The following is an 18,889-nucleotide window of genomic DNA, read 5'->3' as shown; positions in this document are numbered from 1 at the left end:
CCCCCCCCCCAAGGAAGAGGCTTGCACTCTGGGACACTATGACAGGTGCTGCAGCTCTATCAGGGTCCCTCCCTCTTTGTTGTTCCAGCAGAAGGGGTGGGGGCATGGCCAGATGCTGGCCAGCATGGACCCCAGAGGCAAAGGGGGCAGAGAGGGGGCTTATTCCTGCTCTCTCCCTTCTCCCCCTGGGGAACCCCAGCTGGGGTCTGCCTAGCTGGGTGTGAGTGGCAGAGGTGGCAGCCATGGCTGGCAGACCCTGGCTGTGGTACCCTAGGGCAGAGGGGGGAATAAAACCCCTCCCTGCCCCGTTTGCCTCCGGGCCATGCCAGGCTGGTGTTTGGCCACACCCCTGCCCCTGCTCTGGCTAGGGAGCAGAGGGGCAAGGCCAGCCCTGCTGTCTGGAGCAGACAGGATGGCCCAGCCCAGCCCAGGGCTGAAAAGTGTACTGGGATACTAGGGGGACTTCTACAAATAAAGCAAATTTTCTATTCCAAATAACTCAAAGGACTGCAACAGGCTAGAATGTTTTTGACGTTCTTATTTGAAATCTTTGGATCCATCTTGTGAATTGTGGAGGTGTTTGCACCCCTAAACAGTGTTGCACACCTGGTATATATGCTTAGCATTTCCATTTGAACATTGGAATTGCCAGTAAGCCAGTGCTTTTATCCTTAAATGCCTAAAGATGCCAGAATTTTTTCAGAGCATCACTGACTACTTCGGTGTGACTGGTTAATTCTCCTACACTCTTGGAAAACTTAAGTCTTGTTTAGGCACCAAAATTAGTGGATTTGGTTGTTAGTTTTTTGGCATTAAATAGTTAAGATATAACTCATAATATCTCTACTGATGAATATACATCAAGAGTGTCTTGAAGAGACATTTTACCTTGCAGAGGGCATGGGATGTTATACATGTACTTAAAAAAAACTTTTAAAGACATTTTTATGGAGAAATAGTGAATGCGCCTGTATTTTTTATTAAAAACTGGGCCTGTGTTATAAGTGAATTAAAATAGGAGTGACCAATCTGTAGCATGCATGCCGTGAGTGGCACAGGCAGTCTATGTGTGCAACTTGTGGCAGAGTGGGGAGGGGACAGGTAGCGCAGTGGCAGGGCAGGAAGCAGAGCAGCAAATTGAGCAAAGAGCACAAGGCAGGCAAAAGAAAGCAGGGGGCAGAAAACAACAGCTAATTGGGCAGGAGAAGGGGATCAGAGTGGCACTCAGAAGATGCAGGGCAAATTTGTGGCCCACCTGCTGAAAATATTGGCTCTCACTGACCTAAAATACTTGAGTTGTAAATACAAAGTTATATTTTAGAACAAAGGATCTCTTGTTGTGTTATAAAGGGAAGCTGTGTTTTGTATGTCCCAGGAACTTCATTCAGAACTTGTGAAGTGTTTTTAATGAATACAGTTTGGGTTGTTTTTCTGGTGGTTTTTTATTTAGAACCCTTTAGTTAAAAAAACAAACAAACAGTAATTTAAATACAAAGGATAGGGAAGTGGGGAGGAAATGAAAGGGGGCATTTCCAAGAGGGGCTAGGGTGGTAAACAAAGCAGTAAAACCATACTTGCATAGCATCTGATGAAGGGAGGCTCTTGCTTATGAAAACATACGCTTTTTTGGTTCATTTAGTCTGTAAGGTTCCTTCTGGCTGATTTCAAACTCACACAGCTAACTACCTTTTCCCTGTAAAAACGATATGGACTTAAGGGTTATAAATTCTGGCCCAGGTAATGAGATAGTCTGTTGAGACCATACTTAGCACAGTTCAGTCTGTGGATGGTTTCTTGTTTGGCAGTTTTATGTTCAAATCAGTTTTTGTAGTTCTGTTTAAGAACAGCTACTCTGAGGTCGTCACTGGAGGGTCCAGGGAGGTTCAAGTGATTTGCCACTGGCTTGTATGTCTGTCTGGAATTGATGTTGTATTGGTGTTCAGTCATTGTTTCACATAGGGATTGCCCCACCTGTCTAGTGTAACCCCCCCAAACTGCCCATACACGTGTCTACAAGGCTGGGACCTTCATTTTCTTTTCTGACAAAATAGTATAACATCAGTATATTTCCTAGAGAAAGACTGAGGGTATGCCATGAAGGGGGGGTAAGGGAGGGTGCAGTGGAGGGCGTGTTATACGCATGGGTGGCAGGCCATGACAATGTTCCTATCTCCTCCCTTGATTCTCCTTGCTTTTCCTTTCCTTTTGTGCATCTGAAGTTTTCAACTGAAATTTACTTCATTTAAATAATCTATTGGGTAGAAACAAGTAGTCTGGTTTTAATTTGTTTTGAATATTGGACCATTGATGCACCACATCTGAGAAATTGGGCTTAAATGGAAAATTTAGAAATTAAACATAATTACCAGCATCTTTTTTTCAAGTAATTTTGGCAAACTTTATTTAAAGACAACTTCAGTGGGTTCAGAAAGGAAGTTGTAAAACTTACAAACTGTGCTTATATAATGTTGATAAATAAAGGCCTGAAAAGTTTTACTCTTAATACTTTATTCAGTCGTAGCCATACTATGAATATAGTTTTTCTAACTTTTTCTGTAGGGTTTCTGGTGTGCAGGGGTGTCAGGTACATATTAGCTCACATAATGACTGGAGAGTAATGGTGTTAAATCTTTAATGTTAATATTACAATTACATCTTCAGAGAACCTTTTAAAGGCTGCCTAAAATTCCCCCCACCCCCAGTGTCCACAGATCCAGTAACCAATTGTGTTATGCTGCTTGCAGCTAACTTTCCAGACAGAGCAGTTGTATGTGGGGATATCCAGCTGTAATGTAAAGGGCCTGCCTGTTTTTTGTTCTGATTTCCTGGCTGCAGGAAGATTTACCTGACTTCTGCTGCAGGAGAGGGGGCCTCTTACATAAACAATCTCCAGAGGGGAAATCTACATGTTTATAGTGAGTTTTTCCCCTGCTTTTACATCAGCTCTGTGGTGACAGGTATCAGTCCTGTCAGGTGAGGTAAGCTGGCAATGACCACATCCGTGAAGACCGTCAGCTAGATTGAACTGCTTCCAGTAGCTTCGGGAAGGCTTTACTGAATTTCTTGCTCAGATGAATAAGAAATTGGAACCACAGAAAAGATGCTCTTATTCTTATAACTGTGCATAGTTGTGCTGTCATCCACAATTCAAGACTGGAAAATAGTCTGGATTGAGCTGCTTTTTTTATTTATTATTATTACTGAGCAGCCTGTGACTCAGTGAGAGCAAGGAATTTAACTCTGCCATGGTCCTAACTCTGCCGCAAGCCACAGAAAGCCAGTCCCCAGGAAAAGCTGGTACTGATTTCTGCTAAATATCCCAATAGCAGGCTTTTCAGTGACTATAAATGGAGTTAACATGGAAACAGTCCTGTATATTAAAAGAAAGTTTAGGAGGCCTTTTAACTCGAAACGAAACATAGATGCATCTTGGTGTGTTTTGAATTGGTTAAGATTTACTAGAGGGATCTCTAACTCACTGATTGACCATAAGTGTGAAGAAGAGATACTGCAGGAAAACCTCTTCATCTGCCAAGGAAGTATAACTACATTCTGATCATGTCTGGTGTGGCTTACCAAATAGGGGAACCACAAGCAGCAGGAAATGTTAAGTCTTGGATCAATATTCCATCCAAAATGAATTCTGGGGCAGAGAGATCAATTTTGGCTTTGACTTTAGATTTAAATGCAAATTTAAAATTGAGGTTAATGACACCCTGACCTCTTGAACATTTGAAACACTAGACTAGGAAGACAGCAATATTTGTTTCAAAGTGGTAATTTATGAAGGGAGCAAAAAGTAGGGGTTCACGATAGAGATTTTTGGGGCTGATGCCAGTTATCAATTTTTAAGGAGGCATATTGGCTAATACTGATCCAATTTCTGATACGCAGCCCAGCAGCATGAAGAGCAGTGTCCAGCTGGTAAGTCTGTGGTGGAAGGGAAGGGGCCAGGGTAGAGTGTATGTGCAGATTGAGGCCCCTGTGGTGAGGGAGGGAGTGGGGCTGGGGCAGGTGCTGCCAGGATGGGGAATGGGATGGAGCTGTGGCTTGTCCGGGTGTCTTGGGGAGGGAGGTGGTGGCTCCTACTGCTGCACTCCCTCTGGGAGGGCATGGGGGGGTGGGGGTACCCCTAGATCTGTGTGAGGGGGGGCTGCTGCTGTGGGCTGGGGCCAGAGCTGGGCTGGGCTGCACTCAGGGCGGGTGGCAGTGGTGCTGGGAGGGAGCCTATGGGGGGGGGGGCTGCACCCACCCCAAAATTCACCACAGCCCCCTTCCCTGAGCACTGCTGCTGCCCGCCCTGGCCCTAGCCCCAGCCTGCAGTTGCAGTCCCCCTGCCCAGCGCAGATCCAGGGGTACATGCCCCCACCCCAGTGCCTTCCCGGAGTGCATTCAGCTGTGGGAGCTGCCCCCGCCTCTTCCCGTGCCCCCCTGATGAGCTGCAGCTCTGTCCCATGCCCTGCCTTGCCCTGCCCCTGGCTGTGTAGCACCTGTCCCAGCCCTACCCACTCCCCTACTGCAGGGGCCCCAATCTGCCTCCTCCAAGTCCCTTCCCTCCCCTTCCACCACAACAGACTTGCCAGTTGCGTGCAGCTCTCCTGTCTGTCAACATGCTGTGCTGCAGCTGCATGCATGCACGGGGCATTTATCGGCCACATCAGGCACGAAAAGCCAACTTCTGATGCAATCACTTTTCTTTATATTGGTGCCGGTCTGATATCAGACCAATGTTTCAGTGCACCTCTAACAAAAAGGTGTAGGTGTCTACTCTCTTTTTTCCTTGTGTCCAAACACTCAATAGATAGAGAAATGTTTACTGACAATGCATAGGGGGTGCACCCCTACAGGCTGCACTCGCCACTTAGGCACCAGCCATGGTGTGGGAATGCTGTGGTGTTAGCAGAAGCGGCCACAGTGCTCGCAGAGGGATGCCCCACCCTGGTCAGCAAGATTGGCTGCAGGGGGGGCATGCACCTTCCCCCTCACCTCCTGACTAAAGTGACACCAGTCGCCCATGAGAATACTCAACCAGAAATTCTTTAACAGATAGTTCTGGGAGCCACAGTTTAGGATAGGAATGCTACACTTTTGTATCAGCCACTTCTAAATTATTTTTATCCACTAATTCATTGAAGATCCTGTCTATGACATAAAACCTCCCATGACAGATGTCTTGGTTTCACACACCACAGTGTTAATGCATTGCTGTTTTTCATTTTGGTGTACCTGCTTCTAACATGCTAGTTAATATCCTTTTTTCAGACAGAAGAAAGATTCTCTACTTAAGTTAAGATGACCTGTTCCTGGGAGAACACTTCATTGGCCAAGTGCACCAAACAGCAGTTGAACAGTCCATGTCCTGTTCTGCAGTAGTATTAATGTCACTAAGAGCCAAATGTCATGCAGTTAGTGTTCCTTCTCTGGGACTTCATAAATGCCTACATCTCCAGGAATTTGTTTTTATTTGAGAACAAATAGAATTTCTATTTGTGTAGTGGTCACAACATAATTCCTGTGCTTCAGTTGCATAATCGGGACTTCCTGGACAAGAGAAGAAATCTGTTATACTAGCTCCCTGTTTTAAGAGATCCCATGAATCCTCCTAAGCTTTCTAATTTCTTGAGTCATAGGATCCCTTGTACATTTTTGGTCCCATTGCTTTTAGGATGTTTGGGAAGCCGCAGTGTGAGAACTGGAAAGGATTTTTGGGAAAGGTATCTGTGTGAATTTGTCTACCTCCAAGTCAGGGAAGCTTTGTTTGGGGAACGTTTTCATTTTGAGCCTAATGGAAAGACAGGGCTTGACACAACATCTATTGGCCTAAGCTCAGAGCAGTCTTGAAGAACTGTTGCCAGAGTCTTTATTATCCAAGGTGTGATTTCTGAAGTTCAGAAATGGCACTTATTCCTAAGGAAGGAGATATCAGATCTTCACAGAATGTCTAATCTCTTTATCCCTGGGTCAAGAGGAAATTATTTTTTTTCCTTTGTATGCTCAAGTACAGCACATCCAGAGTAAAGAACTCTGGGAGACTGGAATATGTAGACTACAGTGGTAGAGGAGAGGAAGGCACTAAGTAATTACTTGTTCAGTTAAACTTATTAGCATCCAGAATGTGGGTAAAAATGGAAGTCATATTCCATATGAGAGATGAATAGACTGTACCATCACTCGTGCACTCTTTTACCTGGCCAAAAGTGGGACTACCTTGTGTGTCCTAGACAACACTGTGGACAGATGGACGAGTGAGTACATGTGGCTCCATGCTGTCCAAGAAAGTTCTGGTTTCATCCAAGTCAGATGGTAGTCAGCATTGCTTATGCTTCCTTTTCAAGGATTTTCACTGAAGTGTAGAACAAAGTCACAGAATGTGAAGAAGCACACAACTGAAACAAAATAACAGATGAAACAATAATGGTTTGTATATTACTCTATCTGTAAAGGAAAGTACTCAAGGGGGTGGGGGAGGGCTCTAAAGTAGGAGCAAAGAGACTTTTGGGAATTGCGTGCACAGATGAAGACTTTTTTTGGCTGATGGCCGATTATTAAGCAGTCATATCCGCTGATGCCAATCAGCTTACCAATATGCAGCCCAGCAACTTGGAGAGCAGCATCTAGTGGGTAAGTCTGTTGGGGTCGGGGGAGGGCGGATCAAGGCCTCTACGTGAGGGAAGGGAGGGGGCTGGGACAGGGGCAGGCACTGCCTAGCTGCGGTGGGGTGGGGTGCTGGACAGAACCACAGGCTTGTCTGGAGGGGTGGAAGTGGGGGGCAGCTCCCATGCCCATGTGCACCCCTAGGGGAGGAATGGGGGGCATGTGCTCCTGGATATGTGTGGGGTGAAGATGGGCTGGCTGCTGTGGGCTTAGGGGTTCACTAGCCTTTTCCCAGCATTGGGCTGCATTTGGGGTAGGCAGCAGTGGCACTGGGTAGGGGGGCAGTTATAGGGTGGGCTACAGCCACCCCAGAATTACCTGTAGCCCCCTCCCAGTGCCACTACTGCCCACCCTGAGCAAGAGGCTGGCCCTGAGCCCAAGTGGGCAGCCTGCCCTTGCCCCATGTACGAATCTGGGGGGCACATATCTCCATGCCTGCCCTGGGGGTATGCACAGTGGCAGGAGCTGCCCTGGCTTGGCTATGCAGTGCCTGCCCCTGCCCTAGCCCCACTCTCTCCCTTACCATGGGGGCTTCAATCTGCTCCCTGCACACCCCTTTCCTCCCCCCTCTGACTTACCAGCTGTATGCTGCTCTCCAAGCTAGCAGGCTGCATTCCTAGCTGCATGCGTGTTGTCACTTATCTATAACATTATTTGCCACATTGGCCAAAAAAACCCAATTGCCAATAATATCAATTTTCCTATTATTGGTGCCGATATGATATGCACTGATATATTGGTGCACATGTATTGGGAGTAGGTTCAAAATGAGAGAAATGTTGGGGAATTGATAACTTAATTATCTGGAAGAACAAGACCGTTTGAAAAGGAAAGGGGTCATTATTACATGTGGACTGCAGAGAGGTTAGCAGAGATACCAGGTAGATTGCAGTGAGCCATAAAGTCAGTGCGTTTAGTTCATGGCTCTTAGTGTCCAGTAATTCTTTTTTGTTCAGGCCCATCTTCTGAAGATGGTGTTACAGATTTACCTTAAGCACAAAGATTGCAGGTCAGAAAAGGAATGATTATTCTGAAGAGTGTTCTGCCAGTGGTGTTTACACATCTCAGTTCATTATTGTATCCCATGAGTTCATTCTGGAGTGTAGTTTCTGTTTAGTTTCCCCCACATAGTTTCCAGGAGAGTATCTGGTGCATTGCGTGAGATCTACCACATTCTTTGATAGACTTGTAGTATTTTCTTTGCTCCTACTTACTTTTTAGTGAGTTTTTATTTATATATGGAGTTGCACACAAACTATTTTATCAGTTATTTACCTTAAGATTGCTGCTTTCCCAGACCTCAAGAAGGGTCTTTTCTGCCCAAAAGGTTGTCTAACTTTTGTCTCAACTCTACAGTTGTTCCACTAAAAGAGATCACAAAACAGTCCTTGCCTCTTCCACAAAAGTGACATTTTCATGGGCCTGGTCTATATGTATGGCACAAGATTAAGTTACTGGTATGGAAGGATCCATCCAGTTCAAGAGCAAAGAGACTTTCCAGTTAAAGGTATAAAAGTAGCCTTAAATCTTCATCCTAAAATCTAAATGATTTGGCCTCTTCCAGCATGCTAGAGAAAGCAAGTAAGAATGTTCTGGCATCCAGATCTAAGAAATCCACACCAGTGAACACCCCTTCCGCTCCAATATGAAATACTGTAAATAACCATCTTGATGAAATACGCAGCTAAGCAAAGTTATCTTGAGTGCAGTCACCTTGGCATGAAGGTATTAGAAAGGGTACCTTTCTTTGGGTTAAAGCTGGCCTATCTGTTCATATAGCTTTGGGCAGGTTTGGTTGGATATGTGCTTTTGATTATATCCTTTTTCTTGCAAGCAAATTGCCTTTGAAAAAAATCACACATGATGTTGGAATACCTCTGATATGGTGAAAGCTCCAAAAGCAGTGTTGATTTACAGTGTCAGAAAATTTCTAGCCTGTTATCCCATCATAAAATAAAAAGCCATTGCTAAGACTTCAGTTATTAGATGGCTAGACTAGTATGTTTCTGTAAATCCCAGCTCCTTTTAACTTGGTATAACGTGTTCATACTCTTGTTGTCCATTTGGCTCTCTGGGTGATCAGTTTCCCCATCCTGACTGTGATAGACAATTATTGCGGTGGCCTATATCCATAAGCACTGGGACAAGGTTAGACCTGCCGTTAAAAACATGTCTTCTGATGCCTTGGGTTGAGTTATACAGTAAGCGTGTTATGCTGCCATAAGCTACCTGTTGCTTACTGTCAGATACTGCTGACATGCTGCAGATTCCTGCCCTCTTACCTTGCCCGTGCCCTTGCTGAGGAAATTTGGGGTCCTGTTTAGACTTACAGACAAACTTCAAGGTTCCTCTCTTTGCTGCTCTTGAATCTTCTTTTTCATAAGCATAGCTTTTGTCTCAGGGATGTTCATTAGGTCTCCTATAGACTCTTTTTCTCTACTATCTGGAGTTATCCTGAAGATCAGGAGGGGGGGCACTGTCAATTAGTGGCCCTGTATTGGACAAGGAGACTGCTGCTTCAGTCTCCTGACTTTTTCTAAAATAAAGGTGGAGTGGACACATGATGGATAGCCTTTGCCAGTAAGTCACTCTTTCTAAGTAAAGATAACTTTTGAAGTGAAGAGTAACTATATAGGGATGTTAGGTTGTAGCCATGTTGGTCTAAGGATTCATGAGTTGGTCTAATAAAAGATACCAGATTTCCCCAAAGAACCTTATCTGCTTGCTGGTAAATAGTGGAGAGGTGCCTGAGGAGTCAGATGTCAGGCAGGTTATAATGTGCCATAAATCCAATTCTATATTTAGTCCATGATTCTTTGTATCCAGGAGGTTGATGAAGTACAGTCCATAGGCTTATCTGTGTAAGGTGTTTTGTAAATTCCATTTGAGGATTAGAACTGAGAGATTGGAGAGAGTGGTTTTCTTGTGAGAAATGTGTCCCCACAGATAAATGGGTATTCTTGTTTTTGATAGACTTCCAGTGTGCGTTCATTCTGGTGTGCAGTTATTGTTTGGTCTCCTAAGTATCTTCCTTTGGGGCATTTGGTGCTTTGGATGAGAGATTACATTTCTGGAGGTGCAGCTAAAAGATCCAGGAATGCTGATGGTTCTGTTGTGGGATGTAGTATTTGTTGCGGTGGTGGAGATATGTTGGCAGGTTTTGCATTCCATGACATGGCATGGTCTGGATCCATTCGGTGTGTTTTGGGCTGTAGGAAGTTTGCTTCTGGTGATGAGGTTGACCAGTGGAGTGGACATAAGGGGTGTACCAGTGTAACTTACCTTAAAGCAGTCGGGACTTGTCGTAGGGTAGATTTGTTGTAAGCAGTTTGCCCAATGGAAACTGGCTCCCCTGTCGCCCATGATCAGGTGCTGTAACAATGCTTACTGTAGGCAGCCAGCTGGTCAGTATACACCCCATATTACAGAGTAACATTTGGGTGGAATTAGTGTCTTTGCACCCTCCATCTTGTCCTTTCTTTTTAAGAAGGATCTCTCTCTGCCTTTACCTGCTTCTAATATAGCATTTTCCATATCTTGTATCTTCATTTTCCTGAGAATCAAGTATAGCTGTGTCTGGTCCATAACGGGCTTTGCATCTCTAAGTCCTTAAAGGAGAAATACCCATGCATTTCCCTCAAGGATGCCTGAGTTACAGGCTTTGTCTCTTAAGATACGATACTGCACATTTCACAGTGATGTAATTCCTTATTGGCAGAGCAGTATGGTTTTTTTTGGAGTGCAAGAAATGTTGTTCCTTTTTGGCCCAAAGATCCCATATTCAAGAAAATCTTGGGCATACTTTGGCTGTTCAATAGGTCTTCATGAGCTACATCCATTGTTCTTCATAAGCTAGTACTCACGTGACTATCATCTGGCATCTCAAGGTTTAAACTTTAGAGGATCAAATTCCGCTGTTTCCAGAGGGGTGAGAGGATGCATCTATGAAACTTGCTTGTCAATCTTGTCTCCTGCAAACAGCATCATAGCTCACTTGCTGAGAACAATAATAGCCTTTGGAGTTGAAAGGTCTTGCATGTACTGTGTGTTCTGTAGGGTGGCTTGTCAGATTTTCTCTGTACACGTTTAACTCTAGAAGCTGGGCATTCAGATATTTGTGGGCGATTTTTCTTGCAGAGCATTCTCTAAAATGTCACCCTGGGAAACTTAAATTCCTCATGTAGTTCTGTTTTGAAGCCTTTCCAAAGGGATGCTGCTAGTAAAATCCCATTAGCTAAGGGAACTGTGGAACTTGCATCATGTTCTTTCATTGACAGAGTCCACAGGTACAAGACTTCTTTCCCTTCCCCCAGAGTATTTCCTTAGCGAGTTGAATGGAAGGTCCTGATTTGGTTCAAATTGGTTTATAAACTTTAATTCACACTACAGGGCATAACTTCCACCAGTAGCTGCATATGTACTACAAAGTTGTTTCTACGGGATTATCTCTTATTGTGGAAGCAGTCTCAATTGGCATGCTTAGTGTAGCTGGCCACGCCCTCCCCTGTAATAACTAACAAGCATGGTTCTGCTTGTATAGCTGTATGCAGGCTGAGCCCATTGGTCTCCGAACCTTGTAACTTAAGAAGTCAACGTAGATTTTCCTGTTCCATTTTGTGTTGCTTTGTTATTATGACTGTATGGATACACAGGGCAGTGTTTCTAGTCTTGAAGAGACCAGAGATGACCTGAAAGTTCACATTGTATAAAGAGGGAACCCCTAGAAAAAACTCAGAGCTTGTACACCAAAACTATTCCTTTTTAGAACAAGTCATAGCCACAAAATGTCCCAGTTCTATAAATGATTTAGAAGAATCCCTAGTTTTGTTAAAGATTCTGAATCTCATCATTGTTTTCTGTAGTAGTAGAGTGGTGCTGAAGCAAAGGTTCCTGAACACGGGCCACTTAAGCCCCTGCGTGCCTGAAGATGCTGTATAATTTTACATCTTAATTGAAGGCATGGGAGTGCTGAGTTTTGTAATAGAACCTGTCAAAGAAAGGAGGCCTGAAGTGAAATTCTTTAAAATCTGTTTATACTAATCTAAAATGCCTTTTCAGTCACTTGCCTCTGAGTCTCGACTTGTCTGACCTCGTTTCACTTGTTTTCTGGTCATCTGTCTTCCAGGACGGGCAGGACTTCAATTTGTCTATTTCTTAAAACTGTCAATGTCTTCATTCTGTAATGTGGAAGTTTCTCCGTGCTTCTGACTTGTCAGCCTGAGTCCCTTTTTTCTCTTCTTTTCTGAGTCTTCTACATGAAGACTTCGGTATTTTAAACTAATTCTTTGTGTTTTTTTGCCTTTATTCTAATATTTTCTGTTCTTTCAGTGCTGTCTGGTCATAAGGTAAAAATGCATTTTGGTATGCACCACTCAACTAAAAAGACTGTATTAAAATCACCTCTGGTTTCTTTGCCTCAAAAGTGGTGTTCCTTGGTGATGCTTAAACAAGAAGCTGGGCAAGAAACACTGGCTGTGGCACCTAATATAGCCCTTGCTTAACCTTCTTTTTTCAGATCTCTGATATCTGAAGCCTCCTTATGAATTTTGAGAAATATTTTAAGTAGGATCAATTTCTCCCCTCCAAAATAAAAGCTATGGTCCCAGTAACACCCTATGCATAGACTGAGTCTCACTTAACCAAATAATGTTCTCCAAAAATAAGAGGATAGTTGTATGAGGCTGTCATGTACCTTCCCCATGATCCAACTGCCATCAAATATATTAATTTATCAATGTGAGGCTCGGATCTAGTTATTAGATGATTCTGTGGTAAGAACAAACATCAATGCATACAGAAGAGGTGCTCAAAGTTTAGCTCCAGATTTCCCAGTGTTGAGACGCACAGAAGACAGGGTAGAGATGCACCTTTTATATACTAATTGAATCAGATGCTTACGCTTTCTGACAAAGCAAGCTGCTGTTCATCAAAACACGCATCTCTGGTTCGGTTAGTATGTACCAAGTACACCTCTACTCTGCCTTCTGCCTGACTTCAGACTAACATGGCTAAATATCTCTATTAGGACATTACAGTTTACAGCACAGGTTTTTTGGGTAACTTTTTATTTTTAATTCAGTAATCACCAAAAACGTGATCAATTAATTTGGTATGAAAGGCTGTTACATTTGTGTGTTCCAGAAGAGTTGAAAACTAGTCTCTATCCAGTAGTCCCCCTACACTCATTTCTCTCCTTGCCCTTTTAATCCCTTCTCTCCCTTTGCACCCCTGCCTCAAATAGTCCTCTTGGAAATGAGCTTCCTGAAAGTTGGAAGCAAGATATTTCTCTCTCGCATGTGGTTTGTGGCACAGTATTTAGTGAAGCTGAAAGGTGTATTTGTCAGAGGAAACTCTTGGCATGTTAAATTGCTCAAGGCATCTTGCTTCTTGTTGTGAAAGCAAACACAAAGTTGCTTTTTAAATTAATATTTTGTGATTTGTATTTAACCTTTGTTAATTTTGTTGCTATGTACAAATTTGTTTGCTAATAGAAATTAGTCTGTCAAAGATGTGTTTGTAACAAAGTATCTTAATTTTGTTCTCATTGCTCTCTTTACAGGCTGCTGACTTGAGTAAACCAATAGACAAAAGGATATACAAAGGAACCCAACCTACGTGTCATGACTTCAATCACTTAACAGCCACAGCAGAAAGTGTCTCTCTCCTAGTGGGCTTCTCTGCTGGCCAGGTCCAACTTATAGACCCTATTAAAAAAGAAACTAGCAAATTATTTAATGAGGAAGTAAGTGGGAATCCTAATTTTTTTTGCATGCAAACTTGCTTGTCATTTCTAAAAGTTGTATTTCTGTTAGATATCTGTTTCTGGAAAAGGTGCATCTAGTGCCGAGCATTAGAAAGCCACCATCAGTTGTCTTCACTTTATCCACTGTGGAACCAGATTCACCTTGGGGCTCACAAATATCAAAATTCTGTAGATTCTCTCTGTAGATGTCTTCAAACATCCCATTGTTCAATCAGCCTGAATAGACCTGTACTAGCTGACTGGCTAAATGACTGTTAAAAAGGTAAAACTTGGGTGCCTTTCTGCAAAAAGCAAACAAAAAACACTTAGGGTTTGATGGTTTCTCCTCCATGCTCTTCCCCCCCCACCCTTGTGTTTCCTTACTCTTGACTGGGGAAATACTGATGATTCGACTGTAGCTCCTTCCCCCCTTCCCCCTCTCTCCCTCATGTACCTAATACCAGTAGGATTTGTAATTTGCCATAGGTACAATTGCATCAGTAGGAGCTGTGGTGATGAGGCTGCAATAGCAGCTGATATTTTTTTCTGTGATGACTGTTTATATGGCAAAGATGCTGAAAACTGAACTGATAGAGCTTTGTTTCAACCCTTGAGTTCCCATCAGCATAGATGAACTTTATGATACTTGTGAAAGCTGTCCACTAGTTGTATCAGAAGTGCAGATGCAGCTTGTATGACTGAACTGTAAGACAGACAAGACAGTTGCATGCCTGAATTCTGGGTACACTAAAGCTTGTAAAGGGTAAAGCTACACTGAGAGATCTATGACAGAGGTTGCTGTTTAAACAGCATCTTTTTTGTAATGCTGGGAGAAACTTAGCATCTGGCCAGGTAGAGGAACCCCACCAATCCCGCTGTGCTGTGCACCAGAGGTGGAGAGAGCAGCCTGCTCAGAGGCACAGTATCAGGGAGGCTTTCAGGCTTCCCTGTCCCCACTGCTTCCTGGTCCCTTTTAATAAGTGTACCTGCAACTCAAAAGTTGGGCATGTTAACCAACGGTGATTTGTAGGTCCCAGGCTGCCTGCATCTCTTGTAAAATTTCTGGTGCTGGGCAGATACCTGGAAGAGCTCTGGGCACAGTGGGATGACATACAGCAAGCAGAGCTACCTTCTACTCCCCACGAGCCATAGGCACAGAGTAAGTGGGGGCCTGAGGACCCTGGCCTCCCTTCTCCTGGGGAAGAAGGCTGCTGGGGCCCAAATCTCAGGAAAATTGTATCATATATCTTAGGAATGATGACTGAGGCCAGGGATCTAGGTTTTCCATTCACTGTGGGGAAAATGTGGATCTTCTCTTTAATGGAGAAAAATGCGGGAAACCATAGGTTTCCCCTTGCAGGCTGGCAGAGTTCCAGCCTGAAAGGGTCTGTTTGGAGCTGGGGGGAGCAGGGAGGCGATCAGAGGTGAGGGGCGCCATGTGCATCTGCATGCACATGTGCACATGGCAGCCAAGCAGTGTTAGAGAGGAGCTCCTGCAGCTCCCTCCAGGTAATTTGTGATGGAGGGGACATAAGTGACAGTGGGGTGGGAGGGTACAGGCAGTGCAGTGCTGGGGGGGGCATGTGCTCCCTAAGATTTCTGTGCCCAGAGGGGCTGCAGTAGGGCCAGACCAGCTCTGGCAGGAGCTGCCTCTGCAGCCCAGCAGGCAATACCTGGTGTGGGCAGGACCACTGTGCTGCCCTGACTGCCAGGGTGAGGCATAGCAATGGTGGTAGCACCAAGTTGTGCCCCAGTGCCTGCTGGGTGGGCAGGGGGTGCCTCACCTTGGCTATGGTGACACAGTGCTCCCTCCCACACCAGGTCCCATCCACTGGGCCATAGAGGCAGCTCCTGCCTGGAGCTGGTCCAGCCCAGCTGCAACCTGTGCCCAAATCTTGAGGGGGATGTGCTTTCTTACCCTGTCCCTGCTTCATCACCTGTGCCCCTTCCTGCCCCCCCCACATGTTGCCTGTGCCCATACCCCACCCTTCCCCACATGCTGGGGGGCACATATTCATCATCTTAGGCCCCTCCAGCAAAAATAAGCACCTGTGCCAGGAACAATCCCAGTTGGACAGTAATATGGGAAATGGGGGTTTCTCTGCAAGCAGTGGCAGGGGTTGATTTGTGAGAGGGGACTGCCCGCAGTCAGCTCCTGCTGTCACTTGTAGGAAGCCTCCTCACCCATGCCTCTGTTCAAGCATCTGAGACAGTGCTGATCAGCTTCTGCCCCCATGGGAGGTTTGCCAGGAGCCAGGACAACAAAGATTCTGGCGCTACTTGTAAATCCAGGAACTTTTAAAGGGCTCATGATAACTGAACACCAGTAGCTCCTTAAAGCCTAGAGAGTTTAAAGAACTCCCACGCAGCCAGAGACTAACTTGAACTTTCAGGCTTCCCAAAACCTGGGCTTACAAGCCTGTCCATGGACCTCTCCAGTTCACTGACAAACCTCCCAGGAGTTGGGTGGGGGTGAGCTGTGGAGCAGCACTTTATCACCCCGTGGCTGAAAAGCATGTCTTTGTGCTCCAGCCAGGGGTTTGAAGATGTGGTCGCGGTTTTATTTTTTTTGCAATGTTACAAACGTTTTGTAGCACTACAAAATGAACATCTGGAGGCAGGCGCCACAATACTGAAATTAGTAGCGCAGAGATTGGAACTGAAACAAAGTAATACATTTACTGCGTATGCTAATGTTGGACAGTTAAAATGCAAACATTTATGCTGATTCATAGTTATGTAACTGGAACTTTTTAAAGCCAGTGTAGTGGTCTGCAGATGGAAATGGCAAACCTGGTAATATGAACTGTAATGGGCTTCGCATCAAGAAGCCCTTAATAGATACTATCAGACAGACATTCAAGAATTGGGACTTTGTGCACATAGTTAAAAATGATAGAGGTAGGTGAAGCTATCATGCGACTTGAAACCAGCAGCTTGATTTGGATGAGTAGTTGGCAGAGATGCAACTGCTGCCTCCTTCACAAGCTGATCTCCTACCCTGAAGCAGTCCAGGCAGTAAAAAAGTCCTCTGACGCATGTGACTAGCAAAATAGCTTAATTTAGTTACAGTGGAGTCTTTTTACTTATAGTTGCCTAATGAGTAAAATCCGGTAAGACTGAATTAAACTTCATTACCATATTTTGAAATGCCACACGAGTAAAATATATAAGATACAGGGACTTGGATGGCTCATTTTGGTGAGATTATGAAACTGCATGCTTCTGGCTGTGTAAATTTCAGTGCATGTCTACAGTGATGGAAAACTGTCTAGTTCTAGTTGTATGCAAGAGAAATCGGTCTTTTTTTTTCTAGTGGAAAAGCCTGTACCCTGCCCAACTGCATCCTCAGGCTTAGGCTAAGGCAAATAAACTATTAACTCATCTTGGCTTTCTTTTCCTTAAACCTACATATCTATGCAGCATCTATGTTTTGATTCTTCTTGTCCTATGTTTCCAAGTTCCAGCTTTCCTTCTATCCATGCCACCAAACTTCTTGGCTAGGTCCTGACCATCTTATGCCTCAATTCACTTCAGTTTCTTCCTCTTCCTCCTTTTCTGGTCTCGGGCTGTAGCTTTGCCCCTTCAAGTCCATTCCAAACACTGATGGTTAACTGCTAAAGTCCCTCCCTTTGCACTCTCAGTGCAAACATTAAGTTCTTATCCAGGCTTTCAAAGCTTGCCACAGTTCAGTCTCTGTCTACCAGTACTTATTCTTATTCTCATCCTGTTACCCTTGGCAAAGACAGTGAGATAAGCTTTAGTTGCCTGCTTCTCCAACAAATGTTTTAGTGCTTTCTCCCCTGCTGTATTTCACGAGTAGAAGAAGCTTGCAGTTAATAGGTGAACTCACCACATTGTTCAGGATCCTCCGCAAAACTTGGCATGTTCCTCATACACTTGTAAAACTGCACCCTTCGTAATGGGTAAGCAGACGATTAATTGTGATCACTTGCTTCTGACTGGCCAAGAATTCTGCCCACCCTAGTTCTGGTTGTTTTTTTTGTTTTTTTTTGAGGGGGTGCAGTGGGGTTTCCTTATCTACTTTTCCCTGTCCCCTGCGTGTGTGTGTTTATATGGGCTTATTAACTTTTTAGATTGTAAGCTCTCTGGGGCAGGGTTTGCCATCTCTTTTTGTACAGTACTTAGCATAATGTGGTCTTCAGATACTGCTTCAGTATAAACATTGGAATATTATTTACTCCTCAAGGTAGGAGCTCTTGGTCACAGTAATGGAGCAATGTGAGGAATCTTTCATTGTACCATAGTGGCACATGTTTTAACGGCTAAAAATTGATGTAGATTCTTACTTGCTGTCTCCCTATCATCATTGTCCTTGTTTGCACAAGGTAATTTTCTAACTAGTATCATTAGAGGTACAACTGAAAAGGCATGAATGATCAACAACAAAACAGAAGCATCTTAACTCTCTTCAAATGCAGAAAACACGGGACACTTTTTTTAACAGCGTCACAAACTGAACAAAACTCATTTTGAAGACCCTTCTTGTTTCGAAAGAAATTTGCTAGATTATATTACCATATTTACTGACACTACTTACAGCCTTCCCCCCAAAAAACAGCCCTCCAAAACTGGAGTGTGCATCTGAGGTGGGAAAGCTGATTTTTCTTTGCTGGAATAAAGACAGGGATGAATAGAAGCCAGGTAGATGCAGTGCTCTACTGGGTCCCAAGATGGCTGCTGCTGATCTCTGGCCCTAGCAAGCAGAAGGGACTGACTCCTGTGCTAGTGCTGTCCTAGTGATAGCTACTGGTTGAGCACAGTTGATTGTGCCTGAAAGAGCAGTTGAGCTGGCTTGGGGCCAGTGAGCTGCTGTGTGCAGGCTGTAGTATTCTGTTGAATTTTGTGGTATGGGAACAGCCCTTTATTTACAGGAACTTTACAAAGAACTATTTACAGTAAAGAAGAACCATCTTGTTACTGTCCTTGCAAGGATCTGGGGCCTAGCCTTGCTGCTGCCATTCTACCCCAGGAAGTTTCTGCTGTTTCACCCATACCGTCGTGATGCCATGCTTCCTGGATACTCTGTTTCTAGGAGGACTTACTCTGTCACAGTTGGCCATGACTCTGGCAAAGGCACTTGTCTTATTTCGAGGTATGCGAGACAATAAAGTAGTCTTCAGAACCTTCAAATACAATGACTACTCCTGCAAGGCCAATGAGGAGACAGTGTCAAGTCCTTGGCAGAGCTTATCTACTGGGACTAATGGCAGCAAGTGCTCCAGATAGCTTAAAATGATGACTTAACTTCTGCTTGCTTAAGTGGCAGACATGGTCCTAGAATGAGTAGTGTTACCTCATCTATCAGTTTTACTTCTTCTCTGACATACCTAAGTATACTTCACAGCGAGTCAGTTCCCAGTGTTTTCCTGGGAGTTCCTTTTTATTTTTTGTTACAATCTTAATTGAGAGGGCAGTTGAATTATACAACCTACAACCCATGGCCCATTATCTTTCCCCTTATATATTGTT

At 44.3% G+C, this 18,889-nt stretch overlaps 1 protein-coding gene across 11 annotated transcripts in view; it reads left to right on the top strand.

Moving 5' to 3' along the window:
- The window catches only part of WDR20 (WD repeat domain 20), a 78,298-nt gene that overhangs the window by 44,521 nt on the left and 14,888 nt on the right, over nt 1–18,889 (top strand). For 8 of the 11 annotated variants that reach the window (XR_002097612.1, XR_002097610.1, XR_002097611.1 and 5 more), the window contains exon 2: nt 13,214–13,396. The exons of the other annotated variants lie outside the window; for them this stretch is intronic. Coding sequence is in view for 5 of the 8 variants with exons in the window: in XM_019518545.1 (XP_019374090.1) it covers nt 13,214–13,396 (183 nt within the window). In the remaining 3 variants the exon portion in view is untranslated. The remainder of the gene's footprint in view (nt 1–13,213; nt 13,397–18,889) is intronic. 11 annotated transcript variants of the gene reach the window in all.

Source organism: Gavialis gangeticus, unplaced genomic scaffold (assembly GCF_001723915.1).
Source record: "Gavialis gangeticus isolate Ggan-Ray unplaced genomic scaffold, GavGan_comp1, whole genome shotgun sequence".
Taxonomy (NCBI): Eukaryota; Metazoa; Chordata; order Crocodylia; family Gavialidae; genus Gavialis; species Gavialis gangeticus.
This window is presented reverse-complemented; position numbering and strand designations above follow the sequence as displayed.